General features: G+C 48.6%; 1 protein-coding gene across 16 annotated transcripts; it reads right to left on the bottom strand.

Annotated features, from left to right (window-relative positions):
- Window positions 1-557: 557 nt before the first annotated feature.
- Window positions 558-17,829, bottom strand: LOC116579363 (zinc finger protein 264-like). 16 transcript variants are annotated; one of them, XM_032324643.1, is made up of 6 exons: window positions 17,426-17,829; window positions 16,973-17,168; window positions 16,249-16,530; window positions 15,784-15,910; window positions 7,207-7,302; window positions 558-3,625 (listed from the first exon to the last, which is right to left on the bottom strand). In XM_032324643.1, exons 3-6 carry the CDS (start codon window positions 16,282-16,284, stop codon window positions 1,998-2,000), a joined length of 1,887 nt encoding a protein of 628 aa, XP_032180534.1. In that variant the 5' UTR covers window positions 16,285-16,530; window positions 16,973-17,168; window positions 17,426-17,829; the 3' UTR covers window positions 558-1,997. The 16 variants fall into 16 exon arrangements, with proteins under 16 accessions (XP_032180534.1, XP_032180535.1, XP_032180536.1 ...); XM_032324644.1 differs by having other exon boundaries at window positions 16,249-16,465; XM_032324645.1 differs by having other exon boundaries at window positions 17,123-17,168.
- Window positions 17,830-18,720: the final 891 nt, after the last annotated feature.

The following is an 18,720-nucleotide window of genomic DNA, read 5'->3' as shown; positions in this document are numbered from 1 at the left end:
AAAAATCAGTGAAGAGGCACCTGGGTGGCTCAGTGGGTTAAGCCTCTGTCTTTGGCTCAGGTCATGATCTCAGGCTCCTGGGATTGAGCCCCTCATCAGGCTCTCTGCTCGGCTGGGAGCCTGCTTCCTACTCTCTGCCTGCCTGCCTCTGATCTCTGTCAAATAAATAAAATCTTTAAAATTAAAAACTTGAAAAAGAAAAATCAGTGAGATAAAGTGCTGGTTCTCCAAAATGATCAGTAGAATTGATAAATGTCTAAGAGGATGGACAAAGATAAAAAGAGAGTGGACAGATTTCCAAAATCAGGAATCAAATGGGATATAAGTACAAATACTGCTCCCACTAAAAGGGTAATAAGGAAATATTTCAAACAAGTCTATAAACTAATTTAGATGAAATGGAACAATTCCTTGGAAAGGACAAACTTCAAGCTATTCAATGTATCCAACATATAAATTATTCTGAATTCAAGAAATTAGAGGAAAACCTCCTCAACAAAATATAATCAAAATGGAATGTTTTAATATAAAATATATATAAAAAATTCATACTCTAACAACCAAATGGGGTTTATTCCAAGGATGCACGACTGGTTCAATATTCACAACCAGTCAGGCTACAGAAGAAAAATCAGATGATCACATCATTTGATGGAGGCAAAAAGTCGAATACTCATTCATAACAAAAAAGACTCAGCAAATTAAAAACAGATGGGAATTTTCTAAACTTGATAAGAAAAATCTGGGGAGGGAAAAAAAGCCTCAGCTAACATCATACTTGATGAAAACTTGAACATTTTCCTCCTAATTTGAGGAATCAGTAAAGGGCATTCTTTCTTACTACTATTCAACATCAGGTTACTTACTACACTATAACTAGTGTAGTAAGAAAACAAAGTAACAAGATATATAGATGGGAAGGAAGAAATAAAACTCTATATGCAGCTGACATGTCTTTGCAGAAAAGCCTGAGGATTCTACCCAAAGAAATGGCTACAAATAATGTGGGTTCACCATGGTTGCAGGATACCAAAATATCACTCCAACAATTACCTTTCTACATACTACTAAAGATCATATGGAAAAATGAAAATGTAAAAATCAATGCCATTTATGATCACACACACATACACACAGACACACAAAACCCCTAGATACAATTCTCTACAAAAATGTACAGAAACTGTATGATGAAAAACTATAAAACAGTAGTGAAATATCAAGAATGACTTCAACAACTGAAATGTCATACCATGTACGGTGTTCATGATGCTGATTCTCAATAAACAGAGCTACAGATTTCAACCAATTCCTGTAGAAATCCAAGTAAGATTTTTTGGTATCCTAAGATTTATATGAAAAGTCAAAGGAATTAGGAAAGCTAAATCAATTTAAATAAAAATAAAGAGAGTGGAAGCACGTTACCGATTCTGAGGGTTACCACACAGCTATAGAAATTAAACAGATGGACCAAGAACAAGTCTGAAAAAAGTCTGTTTGGTGTTTAAAACCAAATAAAAAAGTTTTCTAAAAATGTAAGCTTTAGAGTCTTAACTGGTGGAATAAAATGTGTTCTCACATGTGCATTTATCATTTTACTGCCTGTCTTCAACGGGCTAACCCTGCCGACACTGGGCAGCGATGAACGTGCACGTGATGCGCACGGGGGCAAGGCCCACTGCGTCTGCAACGCTGCCCTGGTCCCACGTAAACATGTGAATCCATGACAAAGTGCTGTAAGCTGGGCAGAGAAGTCCCCAAAGTTTTTCGTTTCATTCGCTCTTCTACATCTCCACCTTCTCTTTATAAAAACTCCTGAGATAACACTGCAGTGAAGTGAAGGAGAAACATGCAGCTAAGGGTTTTACCTCGTGCACAAGAAACCCTGCTCTCTCCCTCACAGATGAATTCTCAGACACAGAATAAGGCTCTGGGCTCGGTCAATCTCTAAAACGCATCTCTACCGGACTACTGATGGTCTGGGATGGAAGATTTCCTCACAGTGAAGATACTTGGCGGGTTTCTCTCTGGTAGGTCCGATCTAATGCCATGGTAGATGTTTCATCTGGCAAAAGGTTTTCCTCAGTGGTTACATTCAAGAAGTCTTTCCCCAAAAGGAGTTCTCGGAGGGTGACTGAGGACTGCCCGCTTGTGAAGGGTCTTCCCACTTCAGTTACACGGACAGGGTTTCTCCCAGTATGAATCCTCTGATGCTGAGTGAGGGACGAGCTGCGACTGAAGGCTTTTCCACACTCACTGCACTTATAGGGCTTCTCTCCGGTGTGGATGATAGAGTGTCGGATGAGGTTGGTGCTCCAGCAGAAGGATTTCCCACACTCCATGCATTCGTAGGGCTTCTCCCCGCTATGAATCCGCTGGTGCCTCGTGAGCCCTGACCGGCGGTTGAAGGCCTTCCCGCACTCTGAGCACTCGAAGGGCTTCTCCCCAGTGTGGATGCTGAAGTGTCGAATGAGGTCTTTCCTAGTGCTAAAGGCTTTCCCACATTCTTTGCACTCAAAGGGTTTTTCTCCGGTGTGGGCCCTTTTGTGCAAGATGAAAGTAGAGCAGTGGGTGAAGGCCCTTCCACACTCAGTGCACACAAATGGCTTCTCCCCAGTGTGGATCCTCTGGTGCCTCTTGAGGTACGACCTGTGGTTGAAGGCCTTCCCACACTCCAGGCACTCAAAGGGCTTCTCCCCAGTGTGGATGACATAGTGGTGAATGAGGGCCGCACTCTCACAGAAGGCTTTCCCACACTCACTGCACTCATAGGGCTTCTCCCCAGTGTGAGTCTGCTGGTGCCACACGAGGTAGGACTTGTGTTTGAAGACCTTGCCACACTCGAAGCATTCATAGGGATTCTCGCCACTGTGGATGATGTGATGTCGAAGGAATCCTGGCCTATGTCGAAAGACTTGCCCACATTCTTTGCACACAAAGGTTTTCTCGCCGGTGTGTCTCCTCTTATGCAAGACGAAATTGGAGCGGTGGGTGAAGGCCTTCCCACATTCGTTGCACTTATAAGGCTTCTCTCCACTGTGGATCCGCTGGTGCTGGGTAAGGTAGGACTTGCGGTTGAAGGCCTTCCCGCACTCCATGCACTCGTAGGGTCGCTCCCCCGTGTGGATCATGTGGTGCTGGAGGAGGTGTGTGCTCTTAATAAATGTTTTCCCACACTCGGTGCATTCATAGGGCTTCACTCCAGAGTGAATCTTCTCATGTCCAGCAAGAAGGTGCTTTTTATTAAAAGTTTTCCCGCATTCACTGCACTTAAAGGTATTTTCCTCTTCCTGAATCACGGGATCTTTACCTGATCCACATGAGTCATGGTCATGGACAGCACCTCCTGGATGGGTCAGCTCCTGTGCCGTCTGTGAACACGCGCCATCAGCTGCCCCTAAACCATCAAGCTCAGGGCTTGTTTTCTCAGGGAACTTCTCTCTCCTGGGTTCTAAGCCCGGTCTCAAGTGTCCTTCCTGCATTTCTGATGACCCACTCTGATCCTTGGTTTGGCCCAGCTGGAAGTTCCCTGGGTCTCCCTGTCTTAGTTCCTGGAACAAGGCCCCCCCAGACAGGGCTGGTGCACAACTGGGAAGTTCTGTAGTCGTGGGTTTTCCCTTGACATCTGAAAGAAACCCAATGTACAGAAAGGCCTGTTAGTAATGATAACACAGTAAATATATCATCAGCATTTCAGTGAAAAGAATGAAGATGAAAATAGTGCCTGTCTCTGTTATGTTTTATTACCTCTGAATCTCAGGACTGCAATTTCTTTTTTTTCCCCCCTAGGTATTAGACTGTTGACACCATGAAAGGGAGACCCAGGAGAAGCTAGATAGGAGACGGTCTGGAGTGGAGACACCGCTGCAATTCCGTACTGGATGTAGCCAGAAAGACTAATAAGAATGTTGTATGTTTGGTTTTGTCTAAGCGAGGACATTGTTGTTAAGAACACTAGAAAAGGGTACCTAATGGAGACCTGATAGAAGACAGAAAGTGTGTAAAGTTCACTTTCCCCCAAAAGAAGTATGATCTTTATCCCAGCTCCAAGGAGGTAACCTCTCAACGCTGTGTAGTTCCAGAGTGACAGAGCTGTCTTTGTCATTCATGGTGGGTGCCTAGGAATGCACCTGATACTTTATGACAATATATAACTCATCGTGGGCCCTTTGTTTATACCAAAGAGATGACTCACAGGGTAAGGTCTGGCCACATCGGAAAACTCAACTATGTAATTAGAAAGAGTGAAGCTTTGAGTCACCAGGTATAAGCTGGACCTCTGGAAAGGAACAAAGGCCTAGAGACTTGAGTCTCATGGGCAATGACTCAATCAAACACGCTTTTGTAATGAAGGCTCAATAAAAATCTGGATACTGAGGCTTCGGCCAATTTCCTGGGTTGGCAATATCCACGGACCTATTGTCACATATGGATCCAAGGAGGTACCAAGTCACTGAAGACACAGGAGTTCAGTATTTGGAACACTTCTGGCTCCTCTTCCAAGCTGTACCTTTGTCTGTACCAAACATGACTGAGAGGACAGTGTAACAGTTTTTAGGAAGTTTACTGAGTCTATCAGCTCATTAAGCCTGAAGGTAATTCTGGGCAATCTCTGAGCTTCCAGTGGCTTCAGATGACTTGGGACGATGTGGCACTCTTAGGAGTTCTGTGTTCTTAGCTATGAGCTTGGCTGGCTGCGTGCAACAAGAGATCCAAGGGAGTTTTCCCTTGCACAGGAGGTGCCCATGATGTAAGTCCTACTGGCATCATGGGACTCACCACAAAAGAGAAAGTACAAAGGTCACAGTAGCCTTAGGAGACAGAATGTACAAAGGGGCTGAATGCACGAAGACGGTACTGTTGAGGATCCAGGGAAAGGGAGGACAGAAGGAAAAAAGGATTCCCAAGTTTGTGACAAGGGTGACACTGAGGCCTCCCAGGACAAGGCTCATAAGGCAGGAAGTGAGCAGGACTGGGCTGGACACGAGTCTGGTTTGCCCGAGGAGCAGTATGGTGAACAGACTTGCAAAATACACAAGATCTACATGAGAACACAGTAATGCTGTACTTGAAGACATCCATGGTGAAAAAATTCTCCATATAAATCAATGGTAATTTCTTCCACACTTTATGTCCTGAGAAGTTTCCCAGGAACACTCTAATTTGGCATAGTGGGGAAACCTGTATGTCCATAATTACTCAACAAAACCTGAGCCAGCGTGGCCGGCGGGGGGGTCACTTAATAATATAAAACTGACAATGCTACCCAAGTGAAGAAAAAAAATTCAGTACAATTCCCTATAAAATGGCAACTGGGTCATCAAGGAACTTCATAGTTTGATGGCAGGACTTATAGGAAAGATCAGACAGGCAAGATTAAGGAGAAGGATACCTACCACCTCAGATGAGAGTACTGTGATGTGTGTACCTACCACCTCAGATGAGAGTACTCAGACACGGTGGTACTGGCACAGAGAGAAGACAAATGGAGAAGAGAAAAAGAACAGAGAGCTCAGAAAACACACACACACACGGGACTCTGGTGGATGGTAGAGGAGGCAGACAGCTCAGTTGTAAAAAGAGAGAAAACACAGTAAACGGAGCTAGAAAAACTGATGTCACCCTGGCAAACTGTATTCCGATCTCACACTCATTCAAATTCGACCTCAGATCAAAAGGGGTTAAATATCCAGATAAAATAAACAAGACTATTTTCCTGATGTTGGGGAATACAACAAGATTTTTACACAAGACAGAATCATTATTATGTAAGAACATTACACTAAAATAAAAAGCTCTATTCAAGAAAACATACTTTAAATAAGCGAAAAAACAATACTGAAAATTATTATTATAGCTGCAGCACCTATAACCAATGATAGGTAAGTGTAAGGACTACACCGAGTGAGATAATAGAAAAATAGGTATTTATCATGAAACAACACTCCAAGGAGAAAATACAGACTGACCGAGATCATATGAGCAGGTGCCAAAGGTCCTCCAGGAAGGAAAAGCAAGCAGAGCCCACATGAGATACAGTTTCATCGACCTGATACCTGAGAGTACCAGACACTGGGCAGAGTACTATCAGCAACCAAGGAGCCCTACAGTACCGAGTCCCGGGCAAAGCACAGGCCGAAGGAACCTCCATGCAGTCCCGGGGCAAATGTGAGCTGGTACATGTCCTTCAGAACACCACAGCCGTTAGCCAATGAGCAGGTGAGCCTACATGGCCTATAATCCAACATGTCACCCCAGGAGACATCAGAGACACCACCATCTCATGCAAGATGACTGACACAGGACTGCTCCTGGAAGCAGCACCTATGAGAGTCAGAACGTGTGAGTAACGGAGCGCAAAGTTAGTGAACATGCTGAGAGACAGGAACTTTCTTACTGCTTTTCTTCGATTGTGAGGATCTGAGCCCATTTGTATGGTGAGTCGAAAAAAAGTGAAGTCACATTACACAACAAGCAGAATATGAATGAAGAAAACAGTTTCCTGCAAAGGTGTGCTCTAGACTCTGACTCAGAACTGGCCAGGGCCAAGGGCAAGACCTCTCCCGCTCGATGGTAGGGAAGCTGCAGACCCTGGAGCCTGAACGAGTGCGGTAGGGTCGAGGATCAAGCAATGGAGGAGGCAGACCTGACTTTCAACACCAAGACCCGCTGAGACATTATGGCTGGGGCAGTGGGAAGCCCTGGAAGCAAGTCCGAGCCCCTGAGGTAACTCGTGCAGGACACAGAGCTGACCAGAGGCCCAGCAGACGCAGAGGCTGGTTATGAGGCTAGCAGCAACCCCCAGAGAAAAGACGATGGGAGTGTGCACTGAGCCTGGGGACTGGTGTGAGGGAGGCAGTGCAAGTGATGGGTTCGGGAGACGGAGGAGATGTGAAATGCACGGGACTGGGGCACGGCCGGAAGTGGGGCTGGAGGGAGCTGTGGGTGTGAGGAACTCTCGGAGGCTGTCTCCAGTCTCTAACCTGCTTGGGTGGCAGGACCATTCCCTAAAACTTGGGACGTGGGAGGAGTCAGCGACCTTCTGGGCCCCTTGGCAAGAATGCTGACTTCGGGTCAAAGGGCTCCGTGGCTTCCAAAGCAGCAGAGAAGCCAGAACAAGAAGCTTCCCCAGGGAACCAGGGCCAGCGGTCTCCTGCTGGTCTCGAGCCTGGAGGGTCCCCCACCTGCCCACACCTTGGCTCGTACCTGCATAGGCGCTCTGAGACAGGTGTCCCTTCAGCATCCACAGCTCCTGCCTGTGCTCCAGCTGGTAGATCAGCTCAGGTCTAGGAACAGGACACCCTGTTCACAGAGAAAGAAAGAAGATGCTAGGGTTTGTGTGAAAAGAAAGAAAATCCCTCAATCTAGTCTGGGACTTCAGAAAGTGGTTATGACCTTGGAATGAAGCTACTCCCATCCAAACTAATAAAATACTAACCTGTCGCCTAGAAATAGGCATGAACACCACTCTTGGGATCCAAAGACTTTAGACAGTAGTGCTGGCTGTGTAGACAACATCTATCCTGACTTCCAGCACACAGAATCCCAGGGAATAAGACCCCCTCCTTCCAGAAAGTGTTTTTTAAACAATCCAAGTAAGTGAGTCTCACCCAGGTGCGCATCAGCACCTCCTGGGATGTTGGGTTCTTAGCCAATGGAAACGAAATCTCTGTAGGTGAGGCCCATTATCGGTAGATTTTAAAATCTCCCCAGATGATTCTGACATCAAAGAAAGGTTGAAAAGCCAGTCTCTACCAACCTGCAAGTGGCATTCCTCAATCACTAACAGTCAGAGGTATGCAACTTTAGAAAGCTCTATTCCAGGATGGTTGAATAAGGGGATCTGCTGCTCCTGTTGTCTGGTGGCATCCCAGGACTTTTGTGAGGGAACCTGCCTAAGAAACCTAGACCACAAAGAGGAAGTACAGAAACACACCGCTGGGTTATCACCCACCCATGGGGGAGCCAGTCCCACTCCTGAGCCTCCTATTATGTAAGATAATAAATTTTCTTCAGGGTGAAGACCGAGTTGCTCTGTCACACGTAGCCAAACACAGATGCAGGGAGGGGAAACAGCCACAGGACTCTGGAGAGAAGGGCAGAGGCACCAGGACCCACAGAAGGCCGCAGAGGCACCAGGACCCACAGATCTGGTGGATCCTGAACAACAGCCCAAGATTATCAGTTGTCACTGAGCAAATCTCGCTCACATCTGCAACACACTCAGCACAGAGCCCAGTAATGGGTTGGTGGAAAGGGGAGGAAGACTCCCCTTCAGCTATCGTGAGTCATGCTTCCTGCGACCCCAGGCCCATCCCGTGCCTGTAGCCAGCTCTAACGCTTCCGGTCTCAGCTCCCAGGTCATGCTCCTGACACGTCTTCACCGAAGTGTGACTCCTGGGCCCAGGTGCTTCATTCCTCTGCCACGTTATTAAGGAATTTTTAATCCCCACAGTAAATGAAAAACTAGCATTTACAGGGTATAACCATACACAGGGACTGTGTCAAGCTATTCACATGCATTATGTTGTTTCAAGTGGAAAAGAATTTATGGAATTTAAAGAACTGACATTTAAAATACTGACTCTTCATTCAAAACAAGGTATGTGTCTTCATCGATCTAAGTGTTATTTTAGATCCTCAGCAAAGTCTTTTTGTAGTTTCAGGTGTGATAACCTGGGTCTGTGAGGGCTGATTCCCTAGTTGCCACTTTATCTGGAAAGATGGATCTCATCAAAATGTCTTTCCATGGTCAAGTTTAGAGGGTGGGGGGAGGGATGTGCCCCCAGGGGCAACTAGGATAACCAGTTATCATGCCAGGCTGAGGTGTCCCCAGAGACTACTGTGCTGGGACGCAGGTTTAACCAACTGGGCCAGCAGTTGGTGGGCAGTACCACTGGGTTAACTGAGACAGACCAATCACACTGGCTCGTCCTTCTAGAGGCACACCTGGTAGAGTGTCCCGGCACTGGTCCCTCATGTGATATAAGGGATCCACAGCAACACAGAGTGGCACGCCCTCCTCAGATGCCTTGGCACAACAGGCTTAAATTGCTTGAGGGCAAATCTCACCATTGTTGCAGTCTGACCCCTCACCCAGCAGGGTATAAGGGACCCCATTCATGGAGACCCATGATTCAATGTATAATGGAGAGAAAAAAAGCGTATAGAATATCTTGTTCCTGCTCCCCGTTAAGATACCTCAGGATGTTTCTCACCTTATTCTTGATTGTACAACCTCTGGCCAATGTGTTTAGGGACTTCTGACAGCTGCTGCCCACCAGCAGGCCAAGAGTCTCCTCCTTAAAATCAAACCAACACAATCAGGATACCGATGCTGCCGCCATTGCTCCTCTAGATGTAAGCTCAGCCCCTTTCTAGGGTGCCTGGGGCACCCTAGAAAAGGAGGCCACCACTCACAAGGCCACTTGGGACTGCCAGAAGCTTCTTGGGTAAATACCCAAAGAAATGAAAAATAGCCAGGGACACAGAGGTGACAAAAACAATTATGCTGTGAACCAGGGCCATCCCAAGGAGGCTGCTACCCAGAGGCCCCAGGCCCTCCCTGCTGCTCCTCTCACCAGTGGGAGACAAATTCAATATGGGGCTTCAGGAAGCTGAAAGCCCAAGAGAAAAAGGAGGGGGTGCACTTTAAAACTTATGTACCAAGGAAATACCAGGTCTAGAATACATGACTCATTCTAAACTATTTATTGATTCAAAAGAGTAACAAAGCACTAGATACAGAGAGAGAAAATAAGAGATAACTAAATAGGGGCGCATGGGTGGCTCAGTGGGTTCAAGCCTCTGCCTTCGGCTCAGGTCATGATCCCGGGGTCCTGGGATCGAGCCCCCAATCGGGCTCTCTGCTCGGCAGGGAGCCTGCTTCCTCCTTTCTCTCTGCCTACTTGTGATCTCTGTCTGTCAAATAAGTAAGATCTTTAAAAAAAAAAAAAGATAACTAAATAACACACGATATATAACTAAAAGTCTAGAATTTGACAACTGGAAATGCAAAATTTACATACTAAAAGCTTACATAAGTTATATAAAATAATTACGTACGGCATCACAAAATTTGTATTCCAAAAAAATTATATCACCAAAAGAAAACACGGCATTGAATGGCTTTTCTGATTCTATAATACAGGTTCTGAGTTAACTTTATAATTTGCTAAAATGCACCAAGTGACAAAACTTCACAAATTTAATCAATACTAGGGCTCAAATCATAGCCATATTGGAGATTCCACTTAGATATTATTCCGCCCAAACTTAAAAAGTAGCAAAATGCAAAGGAAAAATAGGTACGTCTCACTTAAACTGTAGACTTGCCTATTTTTCCCCTACTCATACCCATACCCACTGTCCCTAAAACATCCCACTCTGGGCATGGATGCTCTGACACAACACGTAATTAAATTTTTGGTGCTTACAAATTGACCCGGTAAAATGGGACCCATAGACACCAGTTAAGGTAATGAATATGGCCCAAAGGAAGCTGGGAAAGGGCCTCCATGCAGTAAAACTTCACATAACAGCTAATCAATAAAGGAATGACTGTCCCATTGCTTCTCCATTTGACAGCTCAGTTTTATGTGCTCTTAACTCTGGGAAAAAAACAAAGGGCACCTCACAGTGGGTTACTACAATCTTAATGCGGTGGTCAATCCTAGGGTTCCTGGGAAGGACCAAGTGTGTCTGCCCCTAAATGTTGTTACTAAGCCCAAATTCCCAATGTGATCATATCTGGAGAAAGGGTCGGTAAGGAGGTAATCAGGGTTAAATGTCACCAGCCCCAATCTGGTAGGACTGGTGTCCTTAAAAGAGGATTAAGGGGGCTTTCCAAGCCAGAGGCAAGGCCATGTGAGGACGGAGCACGAAGGCACAGCCAGGAAGAGATCATCCGAAACCTGTCTGCCTGCACCTCGGGTCTGGGGCTTCCAGCCTCCAGAATGACACAAAAATAAGCTGTTGTTTAAGCCACACAGTCTGGCAGCCAGAGCTGATACATACAATCCATACTGCCAATACCACATATAAATAAAAAATGATAGCCAATCAACAACCCAGTGATTATCTTGGGCTCACAGATCCGGCTAACCCTGTTTAGTACCTCAACAGCTTCTCTGCCAGCCTGCCTTTACTCTGAAGGTCAACACTTCCCTTTTTCCAGGCTGCCTGGGAGGCTGGCCCCACGGTTCTGCCACCGTGCAATCTGTGCACTCAAGATCTTCACCACACCCACCTTTCTCCAGTAACACAGGTACAGTATATCGGTTATAGCCTTATGCATTCATTATGCATACATAAATCCAATGTCTTTCAGTCCCACCGTGGGGACAGTTTTAGCTAATACAACTACCTCGATATTATCTGAGACCTGGTGACTACATTACTCATTTACGGACTTTATTTAATCTCACTACTGCTGCTGTTTACAGATCAGCCCACCTTAAATGGGGTTCCCCCTGACAAAGACTCTAAATCTACTCAAAATACTGTTAACAGAACAAGCTCAGCACAGCTCCTGAGAACTCTCTAAGGCAGAACAGAACCCAGTCTGGGTCCTCTGGCATAACTCCACCAGGAGGTGGCAGCTTCTCCTGTCCTCAGTCCCCTGCCAGATGCTAAGGTGTTGCAGGAGGTCAGCCCCCCCACCCCCAGACCCTTTGGCTATCTGGAAAGTCCCCTGAGATTAAGAGTGAACAGGTACAGGAGTTCGTGGACCATTAAAAGGACAGTGCTTCCCATCATACATGATGCAGCTCAGTGGAATGCGGCTGCTTTCTATCCCTTAGCCAGAATGTTCCAAATAAAAAATGGGACCTAACAAACATTACTTTGGACAAACATTGGGGGTTATCTTAGTGCTGGATGCCCTGATTAAATAATAAATGGTCCCATCTCTACATTTATCATAATCTGCTGGGCCATTGCCTAAAAATGGTCTGCTTTAGAGTAAAGAACCCTTAATCTCCTGTCTCTTGGGCACCTGGGTGGCTCAGTTGGTTAAGCAACTGCCTTCAGCTCAGGTCAGGATCCCAGAGTCCCGAGATTGAGACCCGCACTGGGCTCCTAGCTCCTCGAGGAATCTGCTTCTCCCTTTGACCTTCTCCCATATCTCACGTTCTCTCTCTCTCTTAAATAAATAAATAAAATCTTAAAAAAACAAAACAAAACAAAAAAGAATCTCCTGTCTCACAGACACTCCAAATAGAAGTCAAAATCATCTATCTCTACACATGCAAGGGCCACAATACAAGGCACTGCCAGGACAGTCCTTATCCCCTTCAGAGTTGTAGACAATGGACACACATTTCACTTCTCAAATTATGCAATGCTACTTATGCTCTGGGAAGAGACATTCAATAGAGCTTTCTGGGCCCAAACATGCCCCAGACTTGCTCCTAATAGCTGTTTTAAGTAAAAGACAAAATAGTCACTTCAAACAACTCCTTTTCAAATTCCAGTGTGACAAAGAACCCCTACAGGGTCTCTATCTTGCCTTAATAAAAGGCCTCTTGACCTACTTACACCCCACACTAACACCACTGTTTCAACCAAACATGGCAAAACCCCCACCAACTCTAGAGGGTACTCACTTGCAAAGAATACCCCAGTCACACACCCAGACAACATCCTTCCAGACCAGTACCTCAACCACGAAGGTGACTCCACCTGATGCTAAAACCTTCACCCCAACTAATGTCCACAGACTGCCTCTCCTAAGACAGAAATTAGACACAGGGCCTTTTCTGGTTTCCTCTTTTAGGAATTCTATTATGTTCCTGAGGTGACTTTTAAAAAACTCCTAGGGGGGAAAGGTCTGGGGAACCAATCATGTGATTCTAACATTGGAACATTCGGTTCCATCCCAGCTTCCTCTGTGGAGGCAAGAAGGGCTAGAGATTGAGTTCAATCACCAATGGCCAGTGAGTTATCAATCATGCCTATGTAATGAAGCCTTCCCAACTAAAGCAGTTCAGGGACTTTCCAGGTTGGTTAACACACAAGGTGCTAGAAGGGTGCCAAGCCTGGAGGGCATCGACGCTCAGTGTCCTGTCCTAAGCACCTAGCCCTTTGCATCTCTTCCATTTAGCACTTTCTAAATATAATTCTTTATAATAAACAGGTAATATTAAGTAAGTCTTTCCTAAGTTCTGTGAGCCACCATGGTAAACGATCAACTCTGAGAAAGGGGTCCTATCTCTGACTTACAGCCAGCTGATCAGAACGGGTGACAACCTGGACTTGTACCTGGCACCTGAAGTGGATGCGTGGGAGGGGGAGGGGCCAGCCTAGGCCACTGAGCCCTTAACCTGCAGGATCCGGACTAACCCCAGGGGGGCAGCATCAGAAATACATGGTGCGAAAACAAAATTGTGGTATCAGAAGTTGCTGAGTAGAGGAAAAAGATTTTTTTTTACACACAACTACCACACACAAAGGCATGTATGTACATGGTTGCCTGCGTATATACACACAAATACACACATATAGAAATGTAAGACATACAACAGCATTAACCTCCCCGTTCTGTCACTAAGTAACCTCTACAAACTGAAATCCTGGAAGTACAAGTTACTACAGGCGGAATGCTGTGGGAATTTAAATGAGTAGAGCATGACGATCCCTGAAGAATCCTGCTTGGTCAGTGCTCAGGGTATTTGTGCTGATGATTATGAACTGCTTTTTAACGTGATCCATGTTTAATTTCTCTTCTCTTCGGAGAAAGAATCATTTGGTGGCAATTCCTTTGGTGGCAGGTCACCATGAAAACTCAGCAATGAAATCTAAATGATATTAAGTCCCAGTGTCCTAAAGCTGCCTACGCAGGGCTGCAAACTCAAGGCTACTCCCTCTATTTTAAAGGGAAAAGTACCCACAATCGGAGTGTGAGGCGAGTGAAGAAAGTATATTAAGATTCAGCACTAAACCCAGACTTGCCAGGAACACTTATGGCAGGGCGTCTCTCAATGCCAACTGATGCACTGTTCCTAACCTCTCTGAAACAAGGCTTCTCAACCTGGCATAATTATTGAGGTTCATGGGCATGATTATTTATGTCAAGATAATTCTTTGCTAAGAACACAAGGAGGAAAACTGTCCTGTGCTTTGTATGGATGTCCAGCAGCATTCCAGGTCTCTGCCCACTCAGTGCCTGTCCCACCTCCATCCCACCTGGGACAACCAAAATGTCTCCATACACTGCCCAGTGTCCTGGGGGAACGACATTTTCCCTGAATGAGAACCACAGGCATAGTGGGTTATAACCCAAGAACAGGAAGACGAGAGAATGTGAGGTGGAGGGAGGAGCCTCCGGGAGAGCTGCCGGTCAGGACACAGATGGCTGCGACCGTGTGAGAGGCTGAAATGCCCCAGAACACGCAGCAGCAGACACGACAGCCAGCGGAGTGAGCTCCGGGAAAGCACTGAAGGTGAGGGGTGAGGTCAGCAGGAGGAGAGCGTGGACTTTTATTCTGAAACATTTTGTTACGAAATATTTAATCTATCGGGCTGTTCTAGTTTTGCTTTTTCTCTTCTCACTGGCAGACGTAATTCCAGTTCTCCAAGAACAGACACGTCTCATCCTCGGCTCTGGATTTATAGTCCCCCTTTCCCTCAAACTGAACAGCCTGTGCTGATTCTACCCAAGGAGAGAAACACCGAAGCTGGTGCTTCTCAACCGCAGCACCCGGGACGCAGCAGGCGGCACAATTCGTCACTGAGCAGGCGCTGTCTCATCCATCAGAGAGGGTTACGGCATCTCCGGACTCGAACCCTAGATGCCAGTCCCAGCTGCACCCACGGCAGGACAACCCAGAGGGCATGCAAACATTGCCAAATGTCTCCTGGGGGCACAACTGCCAGCTGCCGAGGAGCATTACTCTAACGTCTCTCAACCCGGCAGAGGATGCTGGCCCTTGAACCTCGGGACCATCACGGAGGCACAGACACAGAGAAGCCCCATAACTGGGACCATGTCCTTTGGGACAGTATCTGTCGGCGCTGAAGGCAAAGGCCTCCCGGGGGCCTGCCTGACTCACTCCCTCCTTGGAGAACATCCCATCACTCACAGGCCTGCTAAGGACACTTGAGTCAATCAGGCTCGTGCAGTCAGCTCCCCCTCCGGAATGTGAAATCAGAATCTCGGATGGAGGCCAGTCTGTGCTGGGCACTGGGGTGACAGGTCCAGAGAAGTACTGGCTCCGGTGGCCGTTCCTGCCTCAAGAACACCCCACACAGCCCGGCACCAGACAGACAAAGAGGAACAGTATAAGCACGCCAAGATGCGGAGATGAGGCATCTGGGGGCCGGAGAGAGCAGGGACCGGTGGCCAGTCCTGTCACTACCTGATGAGGCAAAAAAAAAAAAAAAAAAACAAAAAAACCTTCCTGCATACAGAGACAATAGCAGAGAGAGCCAGAGAGAGAAGCAGAGAAGCCAGGACAAGAGACCAGAAGCCACGGCATCATCGTCGTGGTTCCCAGTTCCTCTACCAGAGCCTCACGGGACCAGCTGGAAATCCTCCCTTTGGGTTCTACAGAACAACCCCCTTTCCTTCCACGGTTTTCTAGGAGCCAAAGAGGAACTGTTTCTTGCCCAAACAGACACAGGAGAGCAGGTCCAAAGAGATTAACCTAGAAAATGGCTGAAGCTGCAGGGAGGAGGGTCACAGGGAGGGCTCCAGAGGTCTTCTTGACCAGCCAGGCCTGGAGCCAGAGGGTGCTCTGACAAGGAGGCAGCAGGTGTCCCCATGGTGGAGTGGGGAGGACTTACCCAGAGACACCAGAAGTCCACAGTTTTCCAGCATCACCTCCTGGTACAGGGTCCTCTGGGCCGGGTCCAACTGCCCCCACTCCTCCTGGGTAAAAGTCACGGCCACATCATCAAAGGTCACAGATATCTGCAAAGTCAAACAGAGAGAGTAGCGTTGGCCTTGGGGCTGCTGGATGGGATCAGAGCTCATCCCTACATCCCTGGTAAAGATGCAGAGTGATCAAGGCTCCGATCACCCAGTACCTCCTGAGGGCCAAGCTCTGTGCTGGGCTCGAGGGGGAGGTGGGCCCTGCTCTGGATGTGCTCCGGTAGTGTAAGGGAGAAGCCTCCTCCGTGGGAGGCCCTGGAAGGTCACACAGACAATGAAAATGACTCAAGGACTGGGAGATGCAGACAGCAAGGGCTCTAGGACGGCAGAGGAATGAGCGAGCATGATAATAATGATGTCAGTAACAACAGCAGTACCTGAGCCTCACTGGTCCTGCTAGCTGCCTGCCCCATGCTGAGGGCTTTGCATCCCGGGTAAAGGGACTACAAGTCCAGGTCTTAAGTCAGTCTCCTGTGGCTTGCATCCAGACTCCTGAAACCGACACTTGCCAGCTGCGTTACCAAGAGGACATCACTTCTCTGAGGCTTGGTTTCTGGACCAATACAGTAGTAATAGTTCCCACTTCAGCAACAGCTGCGAGAGTTAGACAGGAGTGACTCAGTGCTCAGCGGGCTCTGGGATCTGCAGGTGTCTCCAGACTGGGAGGTAAACACCTCATCATCTTGGTGCCACCGGCCCTGAAAGGCTGAGGGAGCCCCGCCAGGCCAGCAGCCTCACATCATGCCACCCAAAGTGCAGTTTCAGGACCGACTACTCTAGCACAGCACTAACAAGCCGAACCGGGCCCTCCGGCCTAACCAGAGTGACTGCAGCGGATGGAGACTGCGAAGCACTTACCCCGGGTTTTGCTCTTAAATACATTTCCTTCCCCCCAAATATTTCCTTGAACATGCACAGAGGAGCTGCGCCCTCCTCACCAACCTCATGGGAAATGCAGCTGAAAGGGCGGAGTCTCCCTGGAGACACTGCAGGGCCCGGACTTGCTCCCCAGGCCCCTCCGACGCGTCTGGGAGATGCCACCATGAACCATAAGCCTTTCTCCCTCCTGAGCTGCCAGTCCTTTCCCTGGGGCTAGGGTACCTCAGGACCCACAGCACAACCAGCTGCAAACGCCACAGACACTGGCCTCGCGGCGGGCGTGCTGAGGGTCGGTGGAGCGTCCTGCAGGACCACGGGGAGCAGCCACGGGCTTCCCTCAACAACCCGCGTCCCCCACTTCCGTCCACGCACTTGTCAGAAAAGCTGTCCGCCTCCGTCCGGTGCCCCGGGTCGCCTGCTGGAGGAGAGCAGGTGGAAAGCGTGCATCAACCCAGGGCAAGGGGGGGTGGAATTTACTCGAAGAACTGGAGTCCCGGGCGGAAGCATCCCTCACTCCTCCCACACTGAAGTCAGAGACCGCACACTTGAGAGTCCGGGGATCACGCGCCAGCCGCGCACACCGACACACACCCCTGTGGACACGCGTCCGGCAGCCGCCGCGGCTCCCGCCGCCCCTGGAGAGAAACAGCAGTCCCGAAACCAACGTCCACTGACCTGCGCCTGGCCGGTCGGCGGCGCCGCCATCACGGGGCCCCCCGGTCGAGCAAGGCTGCAGCGGCGAGCACCGGGGCACCCTGCTGGCCACACCTCTGCCCCGCGCGCTCTGGCGACCTCGGCGCACAGCGCGAGGCCGGACCGCTGCGTCCCCCGCGCAAAAGGCACCACGACGCGGGCGCTGCCCTTGGCGACTGCGGGGATGAGGGCGGCTGCACAGGGGGCGGCCGGAGGTGGGGGGGTGGCACGCCCGCCACAGAGGGCCCGGACCCTACAAAACGCGGTGAGTCCTCTCCTCCTTCCCGGCTCGTTCTCCAGGCGTGGAGCCGCTGTGGCGCCGGCCCGGTCCTCAGCAAGTCAACGCCGCTCCGGGGCGAACGGCAGGGTCTAATGGCGGCGGCAGTAAAAAACACCCGGAAGTTCCGCCCCGGTACGCAAACCGCAGGAGACGCCCCGTCCGGGGCTGTCATTGGCCAGCGCCACCTCAGATGCCTTCTGGGTACTGTGGTTTTCCCTCCTCCGTGTCCCAACTGCGCGAGGGGGGTCTTCGCAGGAGTTTCCTTACAGGGAAAGAATCGCAGGCAACTGAGCAGCATGTCGGCCTGTTTTCAGTTCGAGAGGACTGGCAAGGGGCAGGAGCGAGAGCCTTCGTTCTGGGCCTGGGGAAATTGAGGCTCGGGAAGCAGGTCATGCAAGGGCAGAGACCGCGCCCTCGACTCGAGGCTGGCCTGCTCACTTCCCCTTTTGGTACCCCCTTCCCGGATCCTCCCAAAAAAGTAGTGTAAAAATCCTGCCAAGGAGGACACCGGAAGTCCCCTTTCTCTACGCAGAGAGCTGGACACTCTCCTGGGCCTTTTTCATGCGATGAATGACATTCTGAGTTGTGTAATTGGCCCAGATCACCAAGAAATGGATTTGCCATCCTGTGAGGTGGGGAGGAGCACATGGAGGAAGCTTGGAGGGGGACTCGGGACTCCACCTGTGAGCAGGGGGTGTGTGTCTGAAACGTTTGTGAGACCACAAAGCATGTGTTACCGATCACTGATAAAATAAAGGAAACTTTGATGAAATAAAGGAAAATTTTCAACTTTCCGTTTTTGTGGGCCCTGTTTTGGGGCTGTCAGGGAAGTTATACTTGAGCATTTACCAAAGTCAAAATGACTTGGCAAACATCAAAGCATGGTCTCTATTTCTGCCCCAAGCACACATTGCTCATCTGCTTTGTTGAAAAACAAAAACAAAAACCAAACAGGAGCATTCTAAACATAAAGATAAAAGGAAAAAAAACCCCTCCT

The sequence above is a fragment of the Mustela erminea genome, chromosome 19 (genome assembly GCF_009829155.1).
Source record: "Mustela erminea isolate mMusErm1 chromosome 19, mMusErm1.Pri, whole genome shotgun sequence".
Lineage (NCBI taxonomy): Eukaryota > Metazoa > Chordata > Mammalia > Carnivora > Mustelidae > Mustela > Mustela erminea.
The sequence above is the reverse complement of the archived record's forward strand: the minus strand, read 5'-3'. Positions and strand labels throughout refer to the sequence as shown.

What these genes read in the sequence shown, in the direction of transcription:
- LOC116579363 (XM_032324641.1), bottom strand. Translation starts at nt 16,915, where the DNA reads ATGGTGGCATCTCCCAGACGCGTCGGAGGGGCCTGGGGAGCAAGTCCG. An exon ending in TGGACTTCTGGTGTCTCTGG is followed by an intron (nt 7,303 to 15,783) that starts GTAAGTCCTCCC and finishes CTCTGTGAACAG; the next exon opens with GGTGTCCTGTTCCTAGACCT. An exon ending in GTCTCAGAGCGCCTATGCAG is followed by an intron (nt 3,626 to 7,206) that starts GTACGAGCCAAG and finishes GGTTTCTTTCAG; the next exon opens with ATGTCAAGGGAAAACCCACG.